The 19831-nt window shown below is 36.8% G+C and overlaps 1 protein-coding gene across 4 annotated transcripts in view; it reads left to right on the top strand.

Moving 5' to 3' along the window:
- Positions 1-19831, top strand: part of DPY19L4 (dpy-19 like 4) — a 61526-nt gene extending 41695 nt beyond the window's left edge. For 3 of the 4 annotated variants that reach the window (XM_032858675.1, XM_032858674.1, XM_032858677.1), the window contains 6 exons: positions 3729-3849; positions 5701-5757; positions 10008-10090; positions 13047-13179; positions 16151-16309; positions 18753-19831. In XM_032858675.1, the coding sequence (XP_032714566.1) occupies positions 3729-3849; positions 5701-5757; positions 10008-10090; positions 13047-13179; positions 16151-16309; positions 18753-18917 (718 nt within the window). In that variant the 3' untranslated portion in view covers positions 18918-19831. The remainder of the gene's footprint in view (positions 1-3728; positions 3850-5700; positions 5758-10007; positions 10091-13046; positions 13180-16150; positions 16310-18752) is intronic. The other variant, XM_032858676.1, reaches the window with a different exon arrangement.

The following is a 19831-nucleotide window of genomic DNA, read 5'->3' as shown; positions in this document are numbered from 1 at the left end:
TCTCTTTATTGAAACATGAAGCAAGAGTGGTTGTTCACTCTAGTAATTAGCATTCCATAATGCCTAATAAGTGGTATGAAGAAATGTATTAAGCCATGAATATTCTAAGTGATTCATGCTTTGATTCTCATTTCATTGCCTGGTAGTGTTAGAATTTTGGCCCTTAGTTTGCCTTTTTTTTTCCTCCCATTGTACTCTGTCAGTTTTATTTCTTTCTGCAGAAAAACTTTTTGTTATTGCCACCATTTTTATTGTTGGGTCTACTATTTTAGATTCAAAATCCTTTTTCTGAACATGTAATCTGCATTATTCTGTTATTCACCTTTCTTTAATTTACTCACTAGGCTTATAATGCTGTAGATCACCTATACATGCAAATAAGATGCACAGTCACCCAGAAGGTGCCAGGCACTCTACTAAGTAGAGAGTAGGGATTAAAGATATATAAAATCTACTCTTTTTTTTCGAAGAGTTCCTGTCATAGATAAGTGAACCAAGAGTTAGAGCAAAGTGAAGTACTATGAGAAAGGTATACAAAGGGTGTTTTGGTCACTCAGAGGAGAGGTACTAACTCAATTGTAGAGGGTGGGTAGAGGAAGTCAGTTTAAGGAAGATTTCCTCTTTATTTATTTATTTATTTTTTAAGATTTTATTTATTTGACAGAGAGAGACACAGCAAGAGAGGGAACACAAGTAGAGGGCGTGGGAGAGGGAGAAGCAGGCTTCCCGCCAAGCAGGGAGCCTGATGCTGGGCTCAATTGCAGCACCCTGGGGTCATGACCCAGGCCGAAGGCAGATACCCAACGACTGAGCCACCCAGGTGCCCCTAAGGAAGATTTCCTAAATGGGGCGACAGCCTTCAGAGATAGAGACTGTCCAGGCTGTCCATTTTCTCATGTGCCTTTGTGTGTGTGTGTGTGTGTAAGTAATAATCTAGACAGAACAGTATTCTTTGGGAACTAATAATGTGAGATGAATGTGAAGTCAGTGTGAGAGATATATCTGGGGGCGTCTGGGTGGCTCAGTCAGTCAAAGTGTCTGCTTTTGGCTCATGTTATAATCTCAGGGTCCTGGGATTGAGCCCCATGTTGGGCTCCCTGCTCAGTGGGGAGTTTGCTTATTTCCCTCCCTGTGCCCCTCCCCCACCCTCATTGTGTCTCTCTCTCTGTCTCAAAAAAAAAGAAAGAAAGAAAGGAAGAAATATGTGTAGGAAAATAAGCAGGGACCAGTGAAGTGTTTATGTAGAAATTTTATATCAGATTTGCTTTTTAGTAAGGTCTCTCTGGCAACAGTGATTGAGAAAGTTTTCAGAAAAAAGATTAAAGGAAGATAAGCCAGTTAAGAATCGTAATAGAATCTAGAGGGGAGTAGCAGTGGAGATGGAGGAAAGGGCCAAAACTAAAATATTTGGTAATTGGAAACTGAATAAGTAGCAGTAAGGACTGTGATGGAGGGACTCTAGAAGAAGTTGCAACTCATAAGCCAAAAGAAAAATTTTTAAAGGGGTATAAATGGTTAGGCAGCACTGGACAGGGGCGCCCTTGTGTCAGGAGGGAGAAGCCTATGTGCATTATGGAATGGAACACAGTTTGTTCTGCAAACTTTGGCTAGAACACTAATCATATTTCGGGAAGTCATAGGGGAAAACTGAAAAGGTGAATCAAGACCGTGTTTTTTGAGGGCCTGATACCCATTTAGACGAGTTTTCATTTATTTCAGCACATGCTGGGGAACCAGTAAAGTTTTTTTTAACAGAACATGTTTTGTAATTATGTTTGAAGAAGATTCATTTGACTTTGGTTGAAGGAGAGTCTAAAGGTAGAGATCTTAGGGTTGGCTCAATTGGAAGAATATGTGACTTTTGATCTCAGGGTCATAAGTTTGAACCTCACTTGGGTGTAGAGATTACTAAAAAAAATAAACAAACTTAAAAGATAGAGATGTTAATTAGCAGCTATTGCAATAAAATGAGATGGATACAGAGAAATCAGTGGATTGGACATAATGGTCCAATCTCTAGAACACAAAGTTGATATTCTAGGACATATTGTATATGTATAATTCAGTGTGAATGGTGTCTCTGGAGTTATAAGTCAGACTCTAGTTTTGATTCTGGCTGACTTGAAAAATAGCAGCCATGAGGAAATTAGGAGGAGATACTAGTTGACCAGAGAAAACTAATGTAGTTTCTTTGTCTTAGCAACATGTGTCCTATATACAGCCACTACTTCTCTCAAAGTCCAAGGTAGTATTCATTTTTTAAGAGATTTATTTATTTTAATTAATTTTTATATTTTAAAGATTTGTTTGAAAGAGAGCGAGCATGAGTGTGAGCATGAGCGGGAGGGGCAGAGGGAGAGAGAATCTCAAGCAGACTCCACAATGAGTGGAGCCCGATGTAGGGCTCAGTCTCACAACCCTGAGATCACAACCCAAGCCAAAACCAAGTGTCAGACACTTAATCAGATGCTTAATGAACTATGCCACCCATGCACCCGTAAAGATTTATTTTGAAGTAATCTCTACACCCAACATGGGGCTCAAACTTAAAACCCTGTGATTAAGAACCTTACGTTCCACTGATTGAGCCAGCCAGGTACCCCTACCTTTTTTTTTTTAAAGATTTTATTTATTTATTTGACAGAGATCACAAGTAGGCAGAGAGGCAAGCAGAGAGAGAAAGGAGAAAGCAAGGCTCCCTGCGGAGCAGAGAGCCCAATGTGGGGCTCGATCCCACAACCCTGGGATCATGACCTGAGCTGAAGGCAGAGGCTTTAACCCACTGAGCCACCCAGGTGCCCCACCCCTACATTTTTTTAAGTCACCAAGAAACTAGTGTAACAGTATATACTACCTGAAATTTGGCATTTCCTTGCTTTATATAATTAATTAATTATTAATTAATTATTAATTAATTATTGTTAATAATAATAATTAATTAATACCTACTGAAGGACAGCCAGGTTTCTAATTTTCTTGCTATTAAAACAACATATTGCACTTAAAACTTGTGTATTTATATCTTTATACACTTACACGCTAGTATATCTGTAGGCTAGCTTACTAAAAATGGGAGTGTCTTTGGGGTATTTAAAACTTTTACAGGTTCTGCCCAATCGCTTTCTGAAATTGGACAGTAGCAGTTTATATTCTGTCCAAGAGTACAATTTTATTACACCCTCATCTATATCAGTGTTCTTATTTCATTCTCATTTTAGTAACCCACCTTTTTTTTTTTTTTTTTTTTAAGATTTTATTTATTTATTTGACAGAAATCACAAGTAGGCAGACAGAGGGAGAAGCAGGCTCCCTGCCAAGCAGAGATCCTGATGCAGGGCTCGATCCCAGGACCCTGAGATCATGACCTGAGCCGAAGGCAGAGGCTTAACCCTCTGAGCCACCCGGGCACCCCCCCATATGTCTTCTTAATTATTTAAGAAATGAATAACAGTTTGTTCCTGAAACTTAGAGGCTAAGATTTTCATTTTCCTTTAACATTGTGGTATTTTCACAGGTAGCAGGAAAGAACTCAGAAAAGAGAAATTGGGGGCACATGGCTGGCTCAGTCGGTGAAGCTTGTGGCTCTTGATCTTGGGGGGTGAGGGTTTGAGCCCATTGTTGGGTGTAGAAATGAATTCAAAAAATAAAATCTCTAAAAAAAAAAAAAGAAATGACATAGTAATGACATTCACAGGATATTTCATAGTTACTCCTTTTGTCTTTTCTAGCTTGAAATACCTCTGGACTCCATATGTATGCATGTTGGCAGCATTTGGTGTATGTTCTCCTGAACTTTGGATGACACTTTTCAAGTGGCTTCGATTACGAACTGTACACCCAGTATTGTTGGTGAGTCATTGTTACTTTGGGTTAAGTACTTGCTTCTCTTTCAGTTATATAAATGGAAAGCACATTGTATATAATTGAAACACCACGAGTAAATCATATTATGACTTGAGGTAAAAAGATCTTGTGAAAAACTCTTTTTTAATATAATTTCTGATTATAAAGGACATGCATTTAAATGCAGACAGGTAAAATACATCTTTCTCATTAGAGAGTCAGACTTAGATTTTCTCTCAGTTCATGCTTTTAGTTCTTGAAGGATAGACTTAAGGGTGACAAACAGGCCAAGAAGGAGGCTGTTGTCCAGGTACTGGACATGGTGGATGGAAGTGATAAAAGCTTCGATATATTGAGTGTTCACTCAGTGAAATAAAACATTTCATGCGCTACTCAGTGCTTACAAAGACCCTAATGGCCAAGTTTTATTATCTGTATTTTGTAGATGAAGAAATTAAGGCTTAAACTGGTTAAATAACTTGCCTAAGATCTCATGGCTTATAAATGTGGAAACCATGATTTATACCTAGGTTTTTCTGACTCCAGAGACTGTTTACTTAATACTATGCTGTACTGGAGTGAAAAAAAATAGCAAAAGAAGGTTACTTGGTGCTTCATTAAATATGGAGACTAAAGAAGAGGGAGAAATCATAGATATTTCCTAGGTCTCTAGTTTGTTTGACTACGGATTATGGGGTTGTCATGAGACGATGGAAGAAGAACAGGTTTTGACAGGGAGGTGATGAATAATAATCTTCTGTAATAGTCATATTGTGTTTTGCCAGTCTTTTTCCAGAGGAATTTATATGTTCTTATTTTATTTATTTTTTTAAAGATTTTATTTATTTATTTGACAGAGAGAGATCACAAGCAGGCAGAGAGGGAAGCAGAGATTGGGGGGGGGGGACAGACTCCCCGCTGAGCAGAGAGCCCAATGCCGGGCTCAATCCCAGGATCCTGGGATCATGACCTGAGCTGAAGGTAGAGGCTTTAACCCGCTGAGTCACCCAGGCGCCCCTGTATGTTCTTATTTTAGCATAATTATTGATATATACTGGCTATTTTTCTTGTGTTAATTCATTATCTTTTTGTTGTTAGCTTTTTAGGTAGCACAGTTAAGTGTCCTTTGTAAACTCTTAAAATTTAAATTCCTGTGTCAAATATTGATTTATTTTTATTTTTTTTAATTTTTATATTTTTTTAAAGATTTTATTTATTTATTTGACAGAGAAAGAGAGATCACAAGTAGGCAGAGAGTCAGGCAGAGAGAGAGGAGGAAGGAGGCTCCCTGCTGAGCAAAGAGCCCGATTCGGGGCTCAATCTCAGGACCCTGAGATCATGAACTGAGCCGAAGGCAGCAGCTTAATCCACTGAGCCACCCAGGCGCCCCTGATTTTTTTTTTTAAGATTTTATTATTTATTTGACAGACAAAGATCACAGGTAGGCAGAGAGGCAGGCAGGGCAAGAGAGGGGGAAGCAGGCTTCCTGCTGAGCAGAAAGCCCAATGCGGGGCTCGATCCCAGGACCCTGAGATCATGACTTGAGCTGAAGGCAGAGGCTTTAATCACTGAGCCTCCCAGGCGCCCCTTGATTTGTTATTTGAAATATAGTATAAATGTTACCCTTTTTTATGTTCTTCCTTTATATGGTAAACATGTATGTCTCACTTTATGTCTTAAATTCATTAGTCTTCACTATTCTCACTCTGTGAACTAGGTTCCATACTGACTTCAATTTCTCTGACTGAAATTTTTACAACTGTAAGAATCTGTGATTGGTCATAGAGTCAATGTCTAAGACTTCTAATACATTCTGAAATGTATTTATCCATAATCATTTTTCTTTCAATATTTTAGGCTCTTATTCTGAGTATGGCTGTTCCCACTATAATAGGTCTCAGCTTATGGAAAGAGGTAAGAAAATCAGATTTTTGTATTATTAATATGTACTTCAAGGTATTGATAAGTTTATGTCTATGTAGCATATTTATATTGAGACACTACTCTAACAACATAAAACGTGCTATTAGTATGGTTAGTTTTTTATCAGTAGGAACATTTAAAAAAAGAGCTAAGACTTTTTTTTTTAAAGATTTTATTTATTTGACAGACAGAGATCACAAGTAGGCAGAGAGGCAGGCAGAGAGAGAGGAGGAAACAGGCCCCCCACCGAGTAGAGAGCCTGATGTGGGGCTCGATCCCAGGACCCTAGGATCATGACCCGAGCTGAAGGCAGAGGCTTTAACCCATTGAGCCACCCAGGTGCCCTGCTAAGACATTTTTAGAATGCCATGTGATGCTTGTAGTCCAATGCTTTTAAAATTCAGTTTATAATTGTCAAAGGAAATTACTGAATAAATAGGTGATATTATTAAGTATTTTGGCAGGGGAGGGTATGTGCTATGGTGAGTGCTGTGAAGTGTGTAAGCCTGGCGATTCACAGACCTGTACCCCTGGGGATAAAAATATATTATGTTTATAAAAAATTTAAAAAAAAAAGTATTTTGGCATGAAAAACCCACAGTTAATATCATACTCAATGATGAAAAACTGAGAGGTTTTCCTCTAAAATCAGGAAAAAGATAAGGATGTCCACTCTCTCCACTTATATTCAACATAGTCCTGGAAGTTGGAAGTCCTAGCCATAACAGTCAGACCAGAGAAAGGAATTAAAAAAACATCCACATTGGTAAGGAAGAAGTAAAATTTTTACTGTTTGCAGATGACATGATAGTATATATAGAAAACTCTAAAAACTCCACCAAAAAACTACTAGAACTGGGGTGCTTGGGTGGCTTAGTTGGTTAAGCCTCTGCCTTCAGCTCAGGTCATGATCCCAGGGTCCTGGGATTGAGTCCCGTGTATGGCTTTGTGCTCAGCAGGGAATCTACTTTCCCTCCCTCTCCACGTTACCCTTCCCCTGCTGATGCCTGTTCTCTCTCTGTCTCAAATAAATAAAATCTTAAAAAAACAAAAAAACCTACTAGAACCAATAATTGAATTCAATAAGATCATAGACTACAAAATCTCTATACAGAAATCCATTGCGTTTCTATACACCAATAAGAATGAAGCAGCAGAAAGAGAAATTAAGAAAACAGTCCCATGTACAATTACACCAAAAATAACAAGATACCTAGGAATAAGCCTAACCAAAGAGGTGAAAGACCTGTACTCTGAAAACTATAAAACAATGATGAAAGAAATTGAAGATGATGCAAAGAAATGGATAGACTTTCCTTGCTCCTCATGGGTTGGAAAAACAAATATTGTTAAAATGTTTATACTACCCAAAATAATCTACACATTTAATGCAATCTCTATCAAAATACCAACAGCATTTCCCCAAAATACCAACAGAATTAGAACAAACAATCCTAAAATTTATATGGAACTGCAAATGACCCCAAATAGCCAAAGCAATCTTGAAAAACAAGATTGGCAGTCTTACAATTCCAGACTTCATGTTATGTTACAAAGCTGTAGTAATCAAAACAGTATGGCACGGCACAAAAATAGACACATAGACCAATGGAACAGAATAGGAAGCCCAAAAATAAACCCACAATTATAAATTATATGGTCAGTTAATCTTCAACAAAAGAGGTAAAAAGATGCAATGGGAAAAAGTCTCTTCAACAAATGATGTTGAGAAAACAGGACAGCTAAAAGAATGAATGTGGAGCACTTTCTTATACCATACACAAAAATAAACACAAAATGGATTAAGGACCTAAATGTGAGACCTGAAACATAAAAATCCTAGAAGAGAACACAGGCAGTAATTTCTCTGACATTGGCCATAGCAACTTTTTTCTAGATATGTCTCCTGAGAGAGGGGAAACAAAACCAAAAATAAACTATTGGGACTACATCAAAATAAAACGCTCTGAACAGCAAAGGAAACAGTCAACAAAACAAAAAGAGAGCCTGCTGAATGAGAGAAGACGTTTGCAAATGATGTATCTGATAAGGGGTTAGTATCTAAAATATATATAGAACTGGGGCACCTGGGTGGCTCAGTTGGTTAAGCATCTGACTCTTGATTTCAATTCAGGTCATGATCTCGGGGTCCTGGGATTGAGTCTGTGTCAGGTTCCAAGCTCAGTAGGAGTCTGCTTGAGAGTCTCTCTCTCCCTCTGCCCCACCCCTACTGTGCTCTTGCTCGCTCAATCTCTAAAAAAACAAGTCTTTAAAAAAAAATAAAGATATGGGGCACCTGGGTGGCTCAGTGGGTTAAAGCCTCTGCCTTCGGCTTAGGTCATGATCTCAGGGTCCTGGGATCGAGCCCCCGCATTGAGCTCTCTGCTCAGCAGGGAGCCTGCTTCCACCTCTCTGTCTGCCTGCCTCTCTGCCTACTTGTGATCTCTCTCCCTGTCAAATAAATAAATAAAATCTTTAAAATAAAAAAATTAAAAATTAAAAAAATAAAGATAGGCAGAAGACATAATTGTCCAAAGAGGATGTACAGATGGCCAACAGACACATGGAAAGATGCTCAACACCACTCATCATCAGGGAAATGCAAATCAAAACCATAAGGAGATATCACCTCACATCTGTCAGAAGAGCTGAAATCAGAAACACAGGAAATAAGTGTTGGCAAGTATGTGAAAAAATAGAATCCCTCAATAGAATCTCTTATACACTGTTAGTAGAAATGCAAACTGGTGGGGCACCTAGGTGGCTCAGTCGGTTGAGCATCTACTTTTGAATGGGGCCCTGATCCCAGGATTGAGGCATTGGGCCCCACATTGGGCTCCCTTCTCAGTAGGGAGCCTGCTTCTCCCTGTCCTTCTGCCTGCTCTTCCCCCTGCTTGTGCTCTCTCTCTCTCTGTCAAATAAATTAAAAAAAAAAAAAAACTTAAAAAAAAAAAAAAGAAATGCAAACAGGTGCAGCCACTGTGGAAGACAATATGGAGCTTCCTCAAAAAATTAAAAATGGAACTATGTTATGATCTGGCAGTTGGACTACTGGGTATTTACCCAAAGAATACAAAAACACTAATTTAAAGGGATACATGCACTCCTATGTTTATTGCAGCATTATTTACAATAGCCAAATTATGGAAACAGCCCAAGGGTCCATTGACAGATGAATGGATAAAGAAAATGTGGTGCATGTATGTATATACATACACATACACATACATATACACATACACATACACATACACATACACTTACAATGGAATATTATGTAGCCATAAAAAAGAATGGAATCATGCCATTTTCAACAACATTGATGGATCTAGAGACTATAATGGTAAGTGAAATAAGTCAACCAGAGAAAGACAAATACCATATGATTTCATTCATACGTGGAATTTAAGAAATAAAACAAAGGAAAGAGAAAAGAGAGAGAAACCAGAACAAAACAGATTCTCAACTATAGAGAACAAACGAATAGTTGCCAGAGGGGAGGTGGGCGAGGGAATGGTTGAAATAGGTGAAAGGGATTAAGAATACACTTAACTTGATGAGCACTGAGTAATATATGAAATTGCTGAATCACTATATTGTACACCTGAAATGAATATAACATTGTATGTTAACTACACTGGAATTTTTAAACAAATATTTTGGCAACTCCAAAATTTAAATATTTATAAAATATTTTAAATCCTTTAGTTTATTGTAATGTAACATGAAGCTAATTGAAATTGTGTGTGCATGAAAGATATAGCTAATGATTGGTAATGAGAAAATTATTTATTGAGTCTAGGCATTAAATTAAACATAAAATAGATTATTTTTAAGAATTTATTTATTTGAGAGAGAGCAAGCCTGAGTTGGGGGGCAGGGGTAGAGGAGAGGGAGGCAGAGGAGCAGACTCCTCACTGAGCAGGGAGCCAGTTGCGGGGCTCGATCCCAGGACCCTGAGATCATGACCTGAGCCGAAGGCAGATGCTTAACCGACTGAACTACCCAGATGCCCCTAAAGTAGATTATTTAGATTATTTGTAACTGAGAGGGAAGAGCAGCTCGCTGAAAGGAAGTAAAAAGATCCATGACATTTTTCCCCTGGGAAAAATGTTTAAATACTGTTTGTCTTATGTTAGTCTCTTAGTCTTTTGAAATACTGTGTAACAGTTTTAAACTTTCTGCATATATACATGATTATATACATTTATACATTTTGGAAATTTTGTTTTGCATTTTAGTTTTTTCCAAGATTAATGACAGAATTAATGGAACTACAAGAATTTTATGATCCAGATACAGTGGAACTTATGACCTGGATAAAGTAAGAATTGAACTGCTTTTAAGACTGTTGTTAAACTAATAATTGTTGCATGCTATCTAATTGATTTGGAGGAAATAATAAATTAATGCTTTTCCATTCTCATAAAACTCAGAATTTTACCTCCATGCTTTTAGAGATATTTAGTTTTTTATTGACTTATAATTCAAATTTTCTAATTGAATTCTTCACTAAAAATACAGCATTGTGAGGCACCTGGCTGACTCAGTCAGAAGAGCATGTGAATCTTGATCTCTTGGTGGTGAGTTCAACCCTCATGTTGGGTATAGAGATTATTTAAATAAATAAAAAACTTAGAAAATATAGCATTGTAAGTTTGAAATTTGAGATCTTGCCATCAAACACCTAGAAATGGGGAGTATAAATGAACAAATATTCCTTTGAATAGTCAAGATGATGCTTCTTTTGCCCTGGGTTGGAAGTGGATGAGTGGTGGATTGCTAGTCTTGGTAAACAACTTTACCAAAACTTAAAATTTTAGTTTTAATACCCATGCACATTTTAATGCCCACATAGGACCAGAGATGTGGTCTTGGGCCAGTGGATACAGGGAACTATAATTGAGACACCTTTTTCCCTCTCACAACACATGCACATAACTAAGGGACCTCAGAGGGTTACAGTATCAGGGAAAGGATAGACTAACAACCTAACAGGAGTGCTAGAAGCAGATGATAAGAAGGCTTGTCTTCCTTGGCTTCAGCTTTTGGTCAAAAAAAGTTTTTCCTTTGAATTGGTAGCACTGGATCTGAATTCACATGGGTTTGCAGTTTGAAGTTATACTTGTTTAATCCAGGAAACCCCCAGTCAAGAAAGTATCATAAAAAGTGGTCCTGGGGTGGTTTGGAGTATCTGTTAATGTTCTCAACCTAGGCTACATAGGTTTCTACAAATAAGACTTCATGAAGATGAGCTCTCAAATTACAAAACACATGAGGAAACAGTCTAATACAGTAAGAATTAGCTGTTGTTTGAGATCAACAACAGAATTAGACCTCTAACAATTTTTTTTTTGTTTATTTATGTATTTACTTGAGTAATCTCTACACACAATGAGACCCTGAGATCAAGAGTTGCATGCTCTTCTGACTGCACCAGCCAGATCCCCCAGACCTGTAGCAATTTCTGATAATAAAACTTGTTTATGTCAGTTTTTGATGAATAATAGACTATCACAAAATTTAGTGGCTATAAATGATAAACATTTGTAATTTTGCACCATTTTGACAGTCAGCTGAGTCAGGGAGGTGGGGAGGATTCTTCTGGTCTGGGCCAGCTGATCTAGGACTGGGTAGCCTGGCATGGCCTCTCATGTGTCTAAAGGTATCAGCTGAAGGGATGGAATTGACTTGGTCATGGATCTCTCATCATACAGCCAGGTAGCCTGGGTTCATTCACAAGGTAGTGGTTGTAAAGTTCCCAAGAGAGCAGCAGGAGAACACGGATGCCAATGTCAAGCATTTTTTTTTTTTTTTTAATTTATTTGACAGATAGAGATCACAAGTAGGCAGAGAGAGAGGAAGAAGCAGGCTCCATCCTAAGCAGAGAGCCCGGTGTAGGGCTCAATCCCAGGACCCTGGGATCATGACCTGAGCCAAAGGCAGAGGCTTTAACCCACTGAGCCACCCAGGCGCCCCAATGTCAAGCATTTTTAAAGTCTCTGCTCACTTTATGTTGTTCTGTTGGCCAAAGCAGGTCACATGACCAAGACCAGCATTTGCTCCGAGAGCATAGGTATGGGAGAAGAATCATTGCAGGCGTTTTGTGACTAGTCTATCCCATGGATGGACATTATAAAATGAACTACATTGTAAATTATTTAAGACATAGAAGAAGAAACTAAAACATGAAAAAGAAATGAAACACTATCAAAAATAGCCAGGAAAATACGGAGGGGGGACAAAAATGTTTCTAGAATGAGGAATAGATTTATAGAAATGAGAATTGGTCTTATCATAAAGTCTTGTTGCTGTAAATACACCCTTCATATGTCTAAAAATTTTTTTCTTTCGATCACTCTTAACTATTGCCCGTTAATATTTTCTGTGAATTGTATTTACCATTGTGGAACACTGACTGTATAGCTTTGCATTGTTGTTAACAAAAGAGGAAATTGATTCTGGGTTTGTGATTTATCACAATATTTTCAAAACCAGCACAGGGTCCTGAACATTGAACATTGTGCATCAGGCAGTCAGACATATATATTACCATGGTGTAATTATCCTGTTTCATGTTTGTTTCCCTATTACTGGGTGTGCCCTGAGGACAATGGTTATATGCTGCCTTTTATTTCCAGAGCTTGGCATTGTTCCTAGACTGTGTAGGTTAATGTTGAATACAGGAAGTGATTAAATAAGTAAAGACATTGGAGCAATCCTTCAGGATCTGCTTTTAGTTTTGTAAGTGGCATCTGTCTGGGACTTTGGATCGTGGTTCAAAGTGGAGAACTACATGTGTTATCTGAAGACAGGTATATGGTAAAGGCAGGGAAGAAGCAGGAAGGTGGATGGATTGGGAAGAATTTGGGCTGTGGTAGTTAATATTCGCAGAACGATAAATTTGAGATTTCACATTATCACCAGTGAATTGACCACACTATATAAAGTAGTCAATTCCTGTCATTATATATACCCTGCATATTTTTTAGTGGTATTATTACCACCTGGCCTATATGTTTATTGTCCTTACAGTCTCTCTCAAAAACAGGGACCTCATCTTCATCCCTGCTTTAAAAAAATTTCTGTATTTTCAGCATTCAAAATAGTTCCTGGCACATAGTAAGTACGCAGGTTTTTTTTTTTTAAGGAATTTGTAAATGAAGTGAAAGCTGATATTGAAACTCAAATGTACAATACATTGTTGAGTTGTGTGCTATATCAGAGTTGGTATAAATCAGTGATCTAAATAGTGTGTAAATCTGTGTGTCTCTTTACAGAAGGCAAGCTCCGGTTGCAGCCGTGTTTGCAGGGAGTCCACAGTTAATGGGCGCCATTAAATTATGCACTGGATGGATGGTGACCAGCTTGCCTCTTTACAATGATGATGATCTTCTCAAGAGAAATGAAAACGTAAGGCATTTTAGATTACACGTTTGGATCTTTCTAACATTGCTCTTTATTTTCAATGTAGCTCTGTAATGATGTGTATGTTCTTGGTTAGCTAGGAATATCCAAACAATTTTAGAAAGAGTTAATTTGCTTTAGTTTTTAAAAAGCTGTGTAGTATGTTTAAGCAAGAGGAGAACCAAAATTCAAATAATAATTTCTTTATTTTATGAATAGTATTGATGTTTCTAGGAGAAACCTTTAATTTTCCACAAAGTTTCAAGAGGACACTAACTGTCCTCTTTCGAAAATATCATTGTTCTCAATCAAATTATTGAAGGAAGTCAGGCTGTCAGTTAATATCTTGATGCATTTTGTATTTCCAAGCTAAAATTCTATCTCACTGTGGTTTATTTTTTGGTATGGGCTGTTACTGATAACTTAGTATAATATTAGGATGATAATCTAATTTTTTACTATTCAGATAATATATTTGAATGTTTAGTCTGGATATAAATGGTAACTTCACATCTGAGAGCAGTGACTAACTGAACCTGAATTCCAAATATTCTGTTTTTCAGTTGGAGAGAATTTCATATGGTTTTTAATCAAGCTCTAAGCTAAGGAGGTAGTATAGTAATATAGAATTTAGACTGTAAGAATGCAGACTATGGAATTAGAATACCTGGACTCAAATGCTACTTCTGCCATGTGCTAGCTCTGTGACTTTGAACAAGTTTCTTTTTTAAAGATTTTTTTAAAGTTTTTATTTAAATTCTCTTAATTAACATATAGTGTAATACCAGTTTCAGGTGTACAATATAGTGATTGAGCACTTCTAATATCTACACCCAACATGGGCCTCAAATTTACAACCCCTAGATCAAGAAATCAAAAATCACAGGCTCTACTGACCGAGCCAGCCAGGACTCTTCTTTTCTTTTCTTTTCTTTTCTTTACTTTACTTTACTTTACTTTTCTTTTCTTTTCTTTTCTCTTTTCTTTTCTTTTCTTTTCTTTTCTCTTTTCTTTTCTTTTCTTTTCTTTTTTCTTTTCTTTTCTTTCTTTCTTTCTTTTTCATTTCCACAATAGCTCTTTTTTTTTTTTAATGGAGGTATAATTGACATGTAACAGTATATTAGTTTCATGTGTACAATGTAATGATTTGGTATTTATATATATTACAAAATGGTTACCACAAGTCTAGTTAACATCCATTACCGTACAGTTATAAAAAAAGTTTTTTCTTACAATGAGAACTTTTAAGATACACTCTCTTAGCGACTCTTAAATGTGCAATACAGTGTTATTAACTATAGTCATTATGCTTTACATTTATTTTGTAACTGGACGTTTGTAGACTCCCTTCACCCATTTAACCCCTTACCTCTGCAACCACCTATTTGTTCTTTGTATCCGTGAGCTTGGATGTTTTTGTTTTTGTTTATAAATTCCACATACAAGTGAGATTATATAGTATTTGTCTTTCTCTGACTTATTTCACTTAGCATAATACCCTCAAGGTCCATCCGTATTGTTGTGAATGGCAAAATTTTTTTCTTTTTTGTGGCTGAATAATTTCCTATTTATAAATACACATATATACTACATTTTCTTCATTCATTGATGGACATTTAGGTTGTTTCTATATCTTGGCTATTGTAAATACTGCTGCAGTGAACATGGGTTTGCATGTATCTTTTTGGATTAGTGTTTTCATTTCCTTTGGATAAATACCCAGAAGTGGAATTGTTGGATGATATGGCAGTTCTATTTTAATTTTTTTTGAAGAAACTTCATACTGTTTTCCATTAGTGGCTGTACTACTTTACCTTCCCACAATGCAAGGGTTCCCTTTTCTCCACAGTCTCGCCAACACTTCTTATTTCTTGCCTTCTTGATACTTGCCATTCTGACAGATGTGAGGTAGTATCTCATTATGGTTTTGATTTGTGTATCTCTGATGATAAATGATGTTGAGCCCCTTTTCGTGTACCTGTTTGCCATCCGTATGTCTTCTTTGGAAAAATGTCTACTTAGGTCTTCTGCCTATTTTTTAATGAGATTTTTTTAAAGATTTTATTTATTTTGGGGGTGGTATGAACATTGGGGAGGGAGAGAGGGAGAGGGAAAAGCATGACACAGGGCTCGATCCCAGAACCCTGGAATCATGACCGGAGCCGAAGGCAGATGGCCAACCAACTGAGCCACCCCACAGATTTTTTTTTTAATTGAGCTGTATGAGTTCTTTATATATTTTAGGTATTAACCTAAATACTTCAAGGTATCAGATGAATAAGTTCTGGGGATAATGTTAGTATGGTGATTATAGTTAACAGTACTGTATTATATACTTGAAAGTTGCTAAGAGAGTAAATCTTAAATGTTTTCATAAAAAAAAAAAAGAAATGGTAATTATGTGACACAAAGGAGGTGCCAGCTAATGTTATGGTGGTAATCATTTTGCAACATTTAAGTGTGTCGGGGCACCTCGGTGGCTCGGGTTAAGACTCTGCCTTCGGCTCAGGTCATGATCTCAGGGTCTTGGGATCGAGCCCCACATCGGGCTCTCTGCTCAGTGGGGAGCCTGCTTCCCCCTCTCTCTCTGCCTGCCTCTCTGCCTACTTGTGATGTCTCTCTCTCTCTGTCAAATAAATAAATAAAATCTTAAAAAAACAAAAAACACATTTAAGTGTGTCAAATCAATACATTGTACACCTTAAACTTGCAAAATGTTATATGTCGATTATATCTCAACAAATCTGGGGAGGAAATGGCCAAAGGACTTGAATGACATTTCTCCAAAGAAGATACAGAATGGACAATGAATGAATTATGACCATAAGGTTCTTAAGGGCAGGAATCAAGTCTTAGTGAATATCCTTATTTTCCAGGGATAGTGCCGAATACTAAGTCATAGTAGATGCTCAATGTATAGTTTCATATAACAAGATTTAAATGTTTTAAAATTACTGTTTTAATTATATTCTTTCAGATCTATCAAATCTATTCAAAGCGATCTGCTGAGGATATTTATAAAATACTGACATCCTACAAGGCTAATTACCTAATTGTAGAGGATGCTATCTGCAATGAGGTGGGAACCACGAGAGGCTGTAGGGTTAAAGATTTATTAGACATTGCAAATGGCCACGTAAGTAACCATTTGAGAAGTTAAATCTTTTTGAGAAAAATGACTTTTTAAACTTTTACTCATCAAACTTTATTTCTAGACCTTAAGTAAGAATATAATTAGAAGTTCTTTAACAGGGGCACCTGGGTGGCTCAGTTGGTTAAGCAACTGCCTTTGGCTTAGGTCATGATCCCAGAGTTCCGGGATTAAGTCCTTCATCGGGCTCCCAGCTCCATGGGGAGTCTGCTTCTCCCTCTAACCTTCTCCCCTTTCATGTTCTCTCTCACTGTCTCTCAAATAATAAATAAAATCTTTAAAAAAAAAAAAAGTTCTTTAACAGTGGGAGAGTACATTAAAAGTACTTTGAAGTGTTTTGTTTTGTTTTTTTTTTAAGATTTTATTTTTGTGAGAGAGAGAACAGGGGGAGGGGCAAAGAGAGAAGCAGACTCCCCACTGAGCAGGGAGCTCTGTGAGCAACTTGATCCCAGGACCCTGGGATCATGACCTGAGCCGAAGGCAGACACCTAATGACTGAGCCACCCAGGTGCCCCATTTTTTCCAATGTACAAAAGAAAATTTGGGCAGTTTGCAGAAAAAAATAATTTTACCAATACCTGGATTCCTTATTCATTGCCTGTATTTGTTTATGTTCCACATTTATATACAAAAGATGGCATAATTTGGGGCACCTGGGTGGCTCAGTCGTTAAGCATCTGCCTTCGGCTCAGGTCATGATCCCAGGGTCCTGGGATCAAACCCTGCATCGGGCTCCCTGCTCAGTGGGAAGTCTGCTGCTCCCTCTTCCACTCCCCGGCTTGTGTTCCCTCTCTCGCTATCTCTCTGGCTTTGTCAAATAAATAAATAAAATCTTAAAAAAAAATAAGATGGCATAATTTGATTTGAATGATGATTTTATTTTAACTTATAATCTAAAGAGCAGCTGGTTGTGTTGTTACATTATTATGTTGAGAATTTTCTGATAATTTGATTCATAGCTAGAAAAATTGCTTGCTAAATTATCACAGTCCCTGATATCCACAAAAATTAGTGTATTCAGAACTACCTCGGTTTTAAGGATTTAGCTATAGCTGTATTTTAATTTTTCATTGATTTTGGCTGTTTTACCAAGCTTTCTTACTTCTCAGCCTACAGTATGTACCTTACATATCTGACAACTAAAAGAAAGACAGGAGTTTGTATATCTGGTAATTAGTGTTGTCTGGAATGGGTGTCTTTACTCCTTGGAAAGTTGGGTTTGAGGGACCTTAGAAGAATTTCAGTTGCCAATTCTGAATTGACGTGCGTGTTCTATATGGGTTGCAGCCAGGACTTTTTCTGTCTTTTCATAAATGATAAGTTCTTTCTCTTATTGTCCCAGACCAGTTTGGAGGTGAGAAATTAGTTTTTATGATTTCCACTTTTGTCTTTCATCATGACCCCAAAAACCTGTAATATAAATGTATTCTGTGTTCTGCTGCATGTATTTTGAATTTCTCTGTTGGTACTTGATATCTGTGATCTTTGGCTTAATTGGTGACAAAATGGGATTTTATTAAACATAAGGTATTCAGTAATTACTGCTGTGTTGCTGCCTGCTATCTGGAGCCTGTTAATTCTGATCTTGGCCATCTTTCTGCTCCATTTTGAAGATCAGATTATTTCTTCTTTCATGTAATAACCCGGCATGGACTTAAAGCTACTCCATCCTTTCACTCTAAAAGTTGGGTCTCTGACATCTTTCCAAGCATTAGAAGAATGTTTAATGTTTTAGTGTAGAAAACCCTTCAAGCTAGTTAAGCTATCTTACTGAACATCATTAAGATGAGAATATAAAGGTTTACACTGGATAAGTCACAAAAACTTGCTTACTAGATAATTGTGAGTCATTTCTATATAAGGAAAAGAGTTTGAACATATATTAAAAATATGTCCATTTCTCAGTAGATAAGTCAGAGGAATGATAATTAACTGAGGAGACAGTCTTCTATATTTGAGGATTTTAAAATCTTTCTGAACATCAGAAACAGTGCCTGGGTGGTTCAGTCATTAGGTGCCTGCCTTCGGCTCAGGGTATGATCCCAGGGTGCTGGGATCGAGCCCTGTGTGGGGCTCCCTGCTTGGCAGGAAGCCTATTTCTCCCTCTCCCACTCCCCCTACCTATGTTCCCTCGCTTGCTAGGTCTCTCTCTGAAATAAAATCTTTTAAAATAAAATAAAATCTTTTAAAAAACAAAAGAAAAGAAAATCAGAAACACTTTATACTAGTCTCAATCTCTAGGAGAAGCTGAAGAGCTTAATGGAGATGGTGATTCTCTTATAAAGAGGGTTCTAGATTTGCTAATCAATGTGAGATAGTCCTTGTATAGCAATAATGTATTTTTTATATAAATAGTCACTTGTACATTGATTGTATTTTTCCTATAAACTTCATAACCTTTTGAATACTGTTTCATATCTTTTGATAGGTGGTTTGCGAAGAAGGTGACAAGTTAACCTACTCAAAATATGGGCGATTTTGTCATGAGGTCAAAATTAACTATTCTCCATATGTGAATTATTTCACTAGAGTATACTGGAACAGATCCTACTTTGTATATAAAATCAACACTGTGATATCCTTTCAGTCTTGAAAGATAGCGGAGCCTTCATTTCAAAGACTTATATCACTTGAAGGAAAATGTGATTTTCTTCTTACCTACACGGTGTCTTTTAGAAATCAGAGTATGGACATTTGAAATGCTGCTGCTTTTTCCCTCCTGCTGTTAACTGGATTCAGAGTTCTATAGGGAATAGAACATCAAACATTACTGTCCTTTGGTAAAATGTCAAATCTGCCAGTCTGTCATATTCTGGTCAGGTGTTTTCCTTAACATTACATGGTCTTTACAAACTTTATCTTCTCATTATCTTCTCAACTATTATAAAATTGTCCTCATAAATCTTCATTCTGTCGTGACATAGGTCTTGAATTTGAATATGTTCAAGGTGAGAGTATATTTCTCAAATAGAACATTTAATAAATATTTCATTTAATGTCATATAATTATAGACTCAAAAGAAGGGAACTCTTCTTACCCTCACAGCAGTTTCTGAAGGTATTTCACGGTTTATAATAGAATTGAAATAGTACAGTAAAAACTAATTTAAATGTTAGCTGAGAATATGTGACATTTAAATTAAAATTTGTAAATTGTATAAAGGAATGTGATTTTGAAGGATATACCTAGAGATATATCCAGATGTTCCATGATACGGCTCTCATCATCTGCTGCTTGTATAACTGTGCACTTTCTTAGTAAAATACATACATGATGTTGCATTTTATTATTTTACAATATTAAGTGATTAACTTTTTTTACTTATGCCTGTAAATTTAATACCAGTTTAATCATGATAAAACAGTCACTCTTGTTACCTAAATATTTTTTAAAACAGATATTTAAAAAGAATGTTGTTCAGGTTTTTAAAAGATATGGAATGGGGTATACAGTCTATTCACATATTTTCTACTGAAGTATTAAGTGAAAAATTAAATCTTTATCAG

This window comes from Lontra canadensis, unplaced genomic scaffold (assembly GCF_010015895.1).
Source record: "Lontra canadensis isolate GAN:19392208 unplaced genomic scaffold, GSC_riverotter_1.0 scaffold15, whole genome shotgun sequence".
Classification (NCBI taxonomy): Eukaryota; Metazoa; Chordata; class Mammalia; order Carnivora; family Mustelidae; genus Lontra; species Lontra canadensis.
Note: the sequence above shows the minus strand (reverse complement) of the source record. Positions and strands in the feature narration are given on the sequence as shown.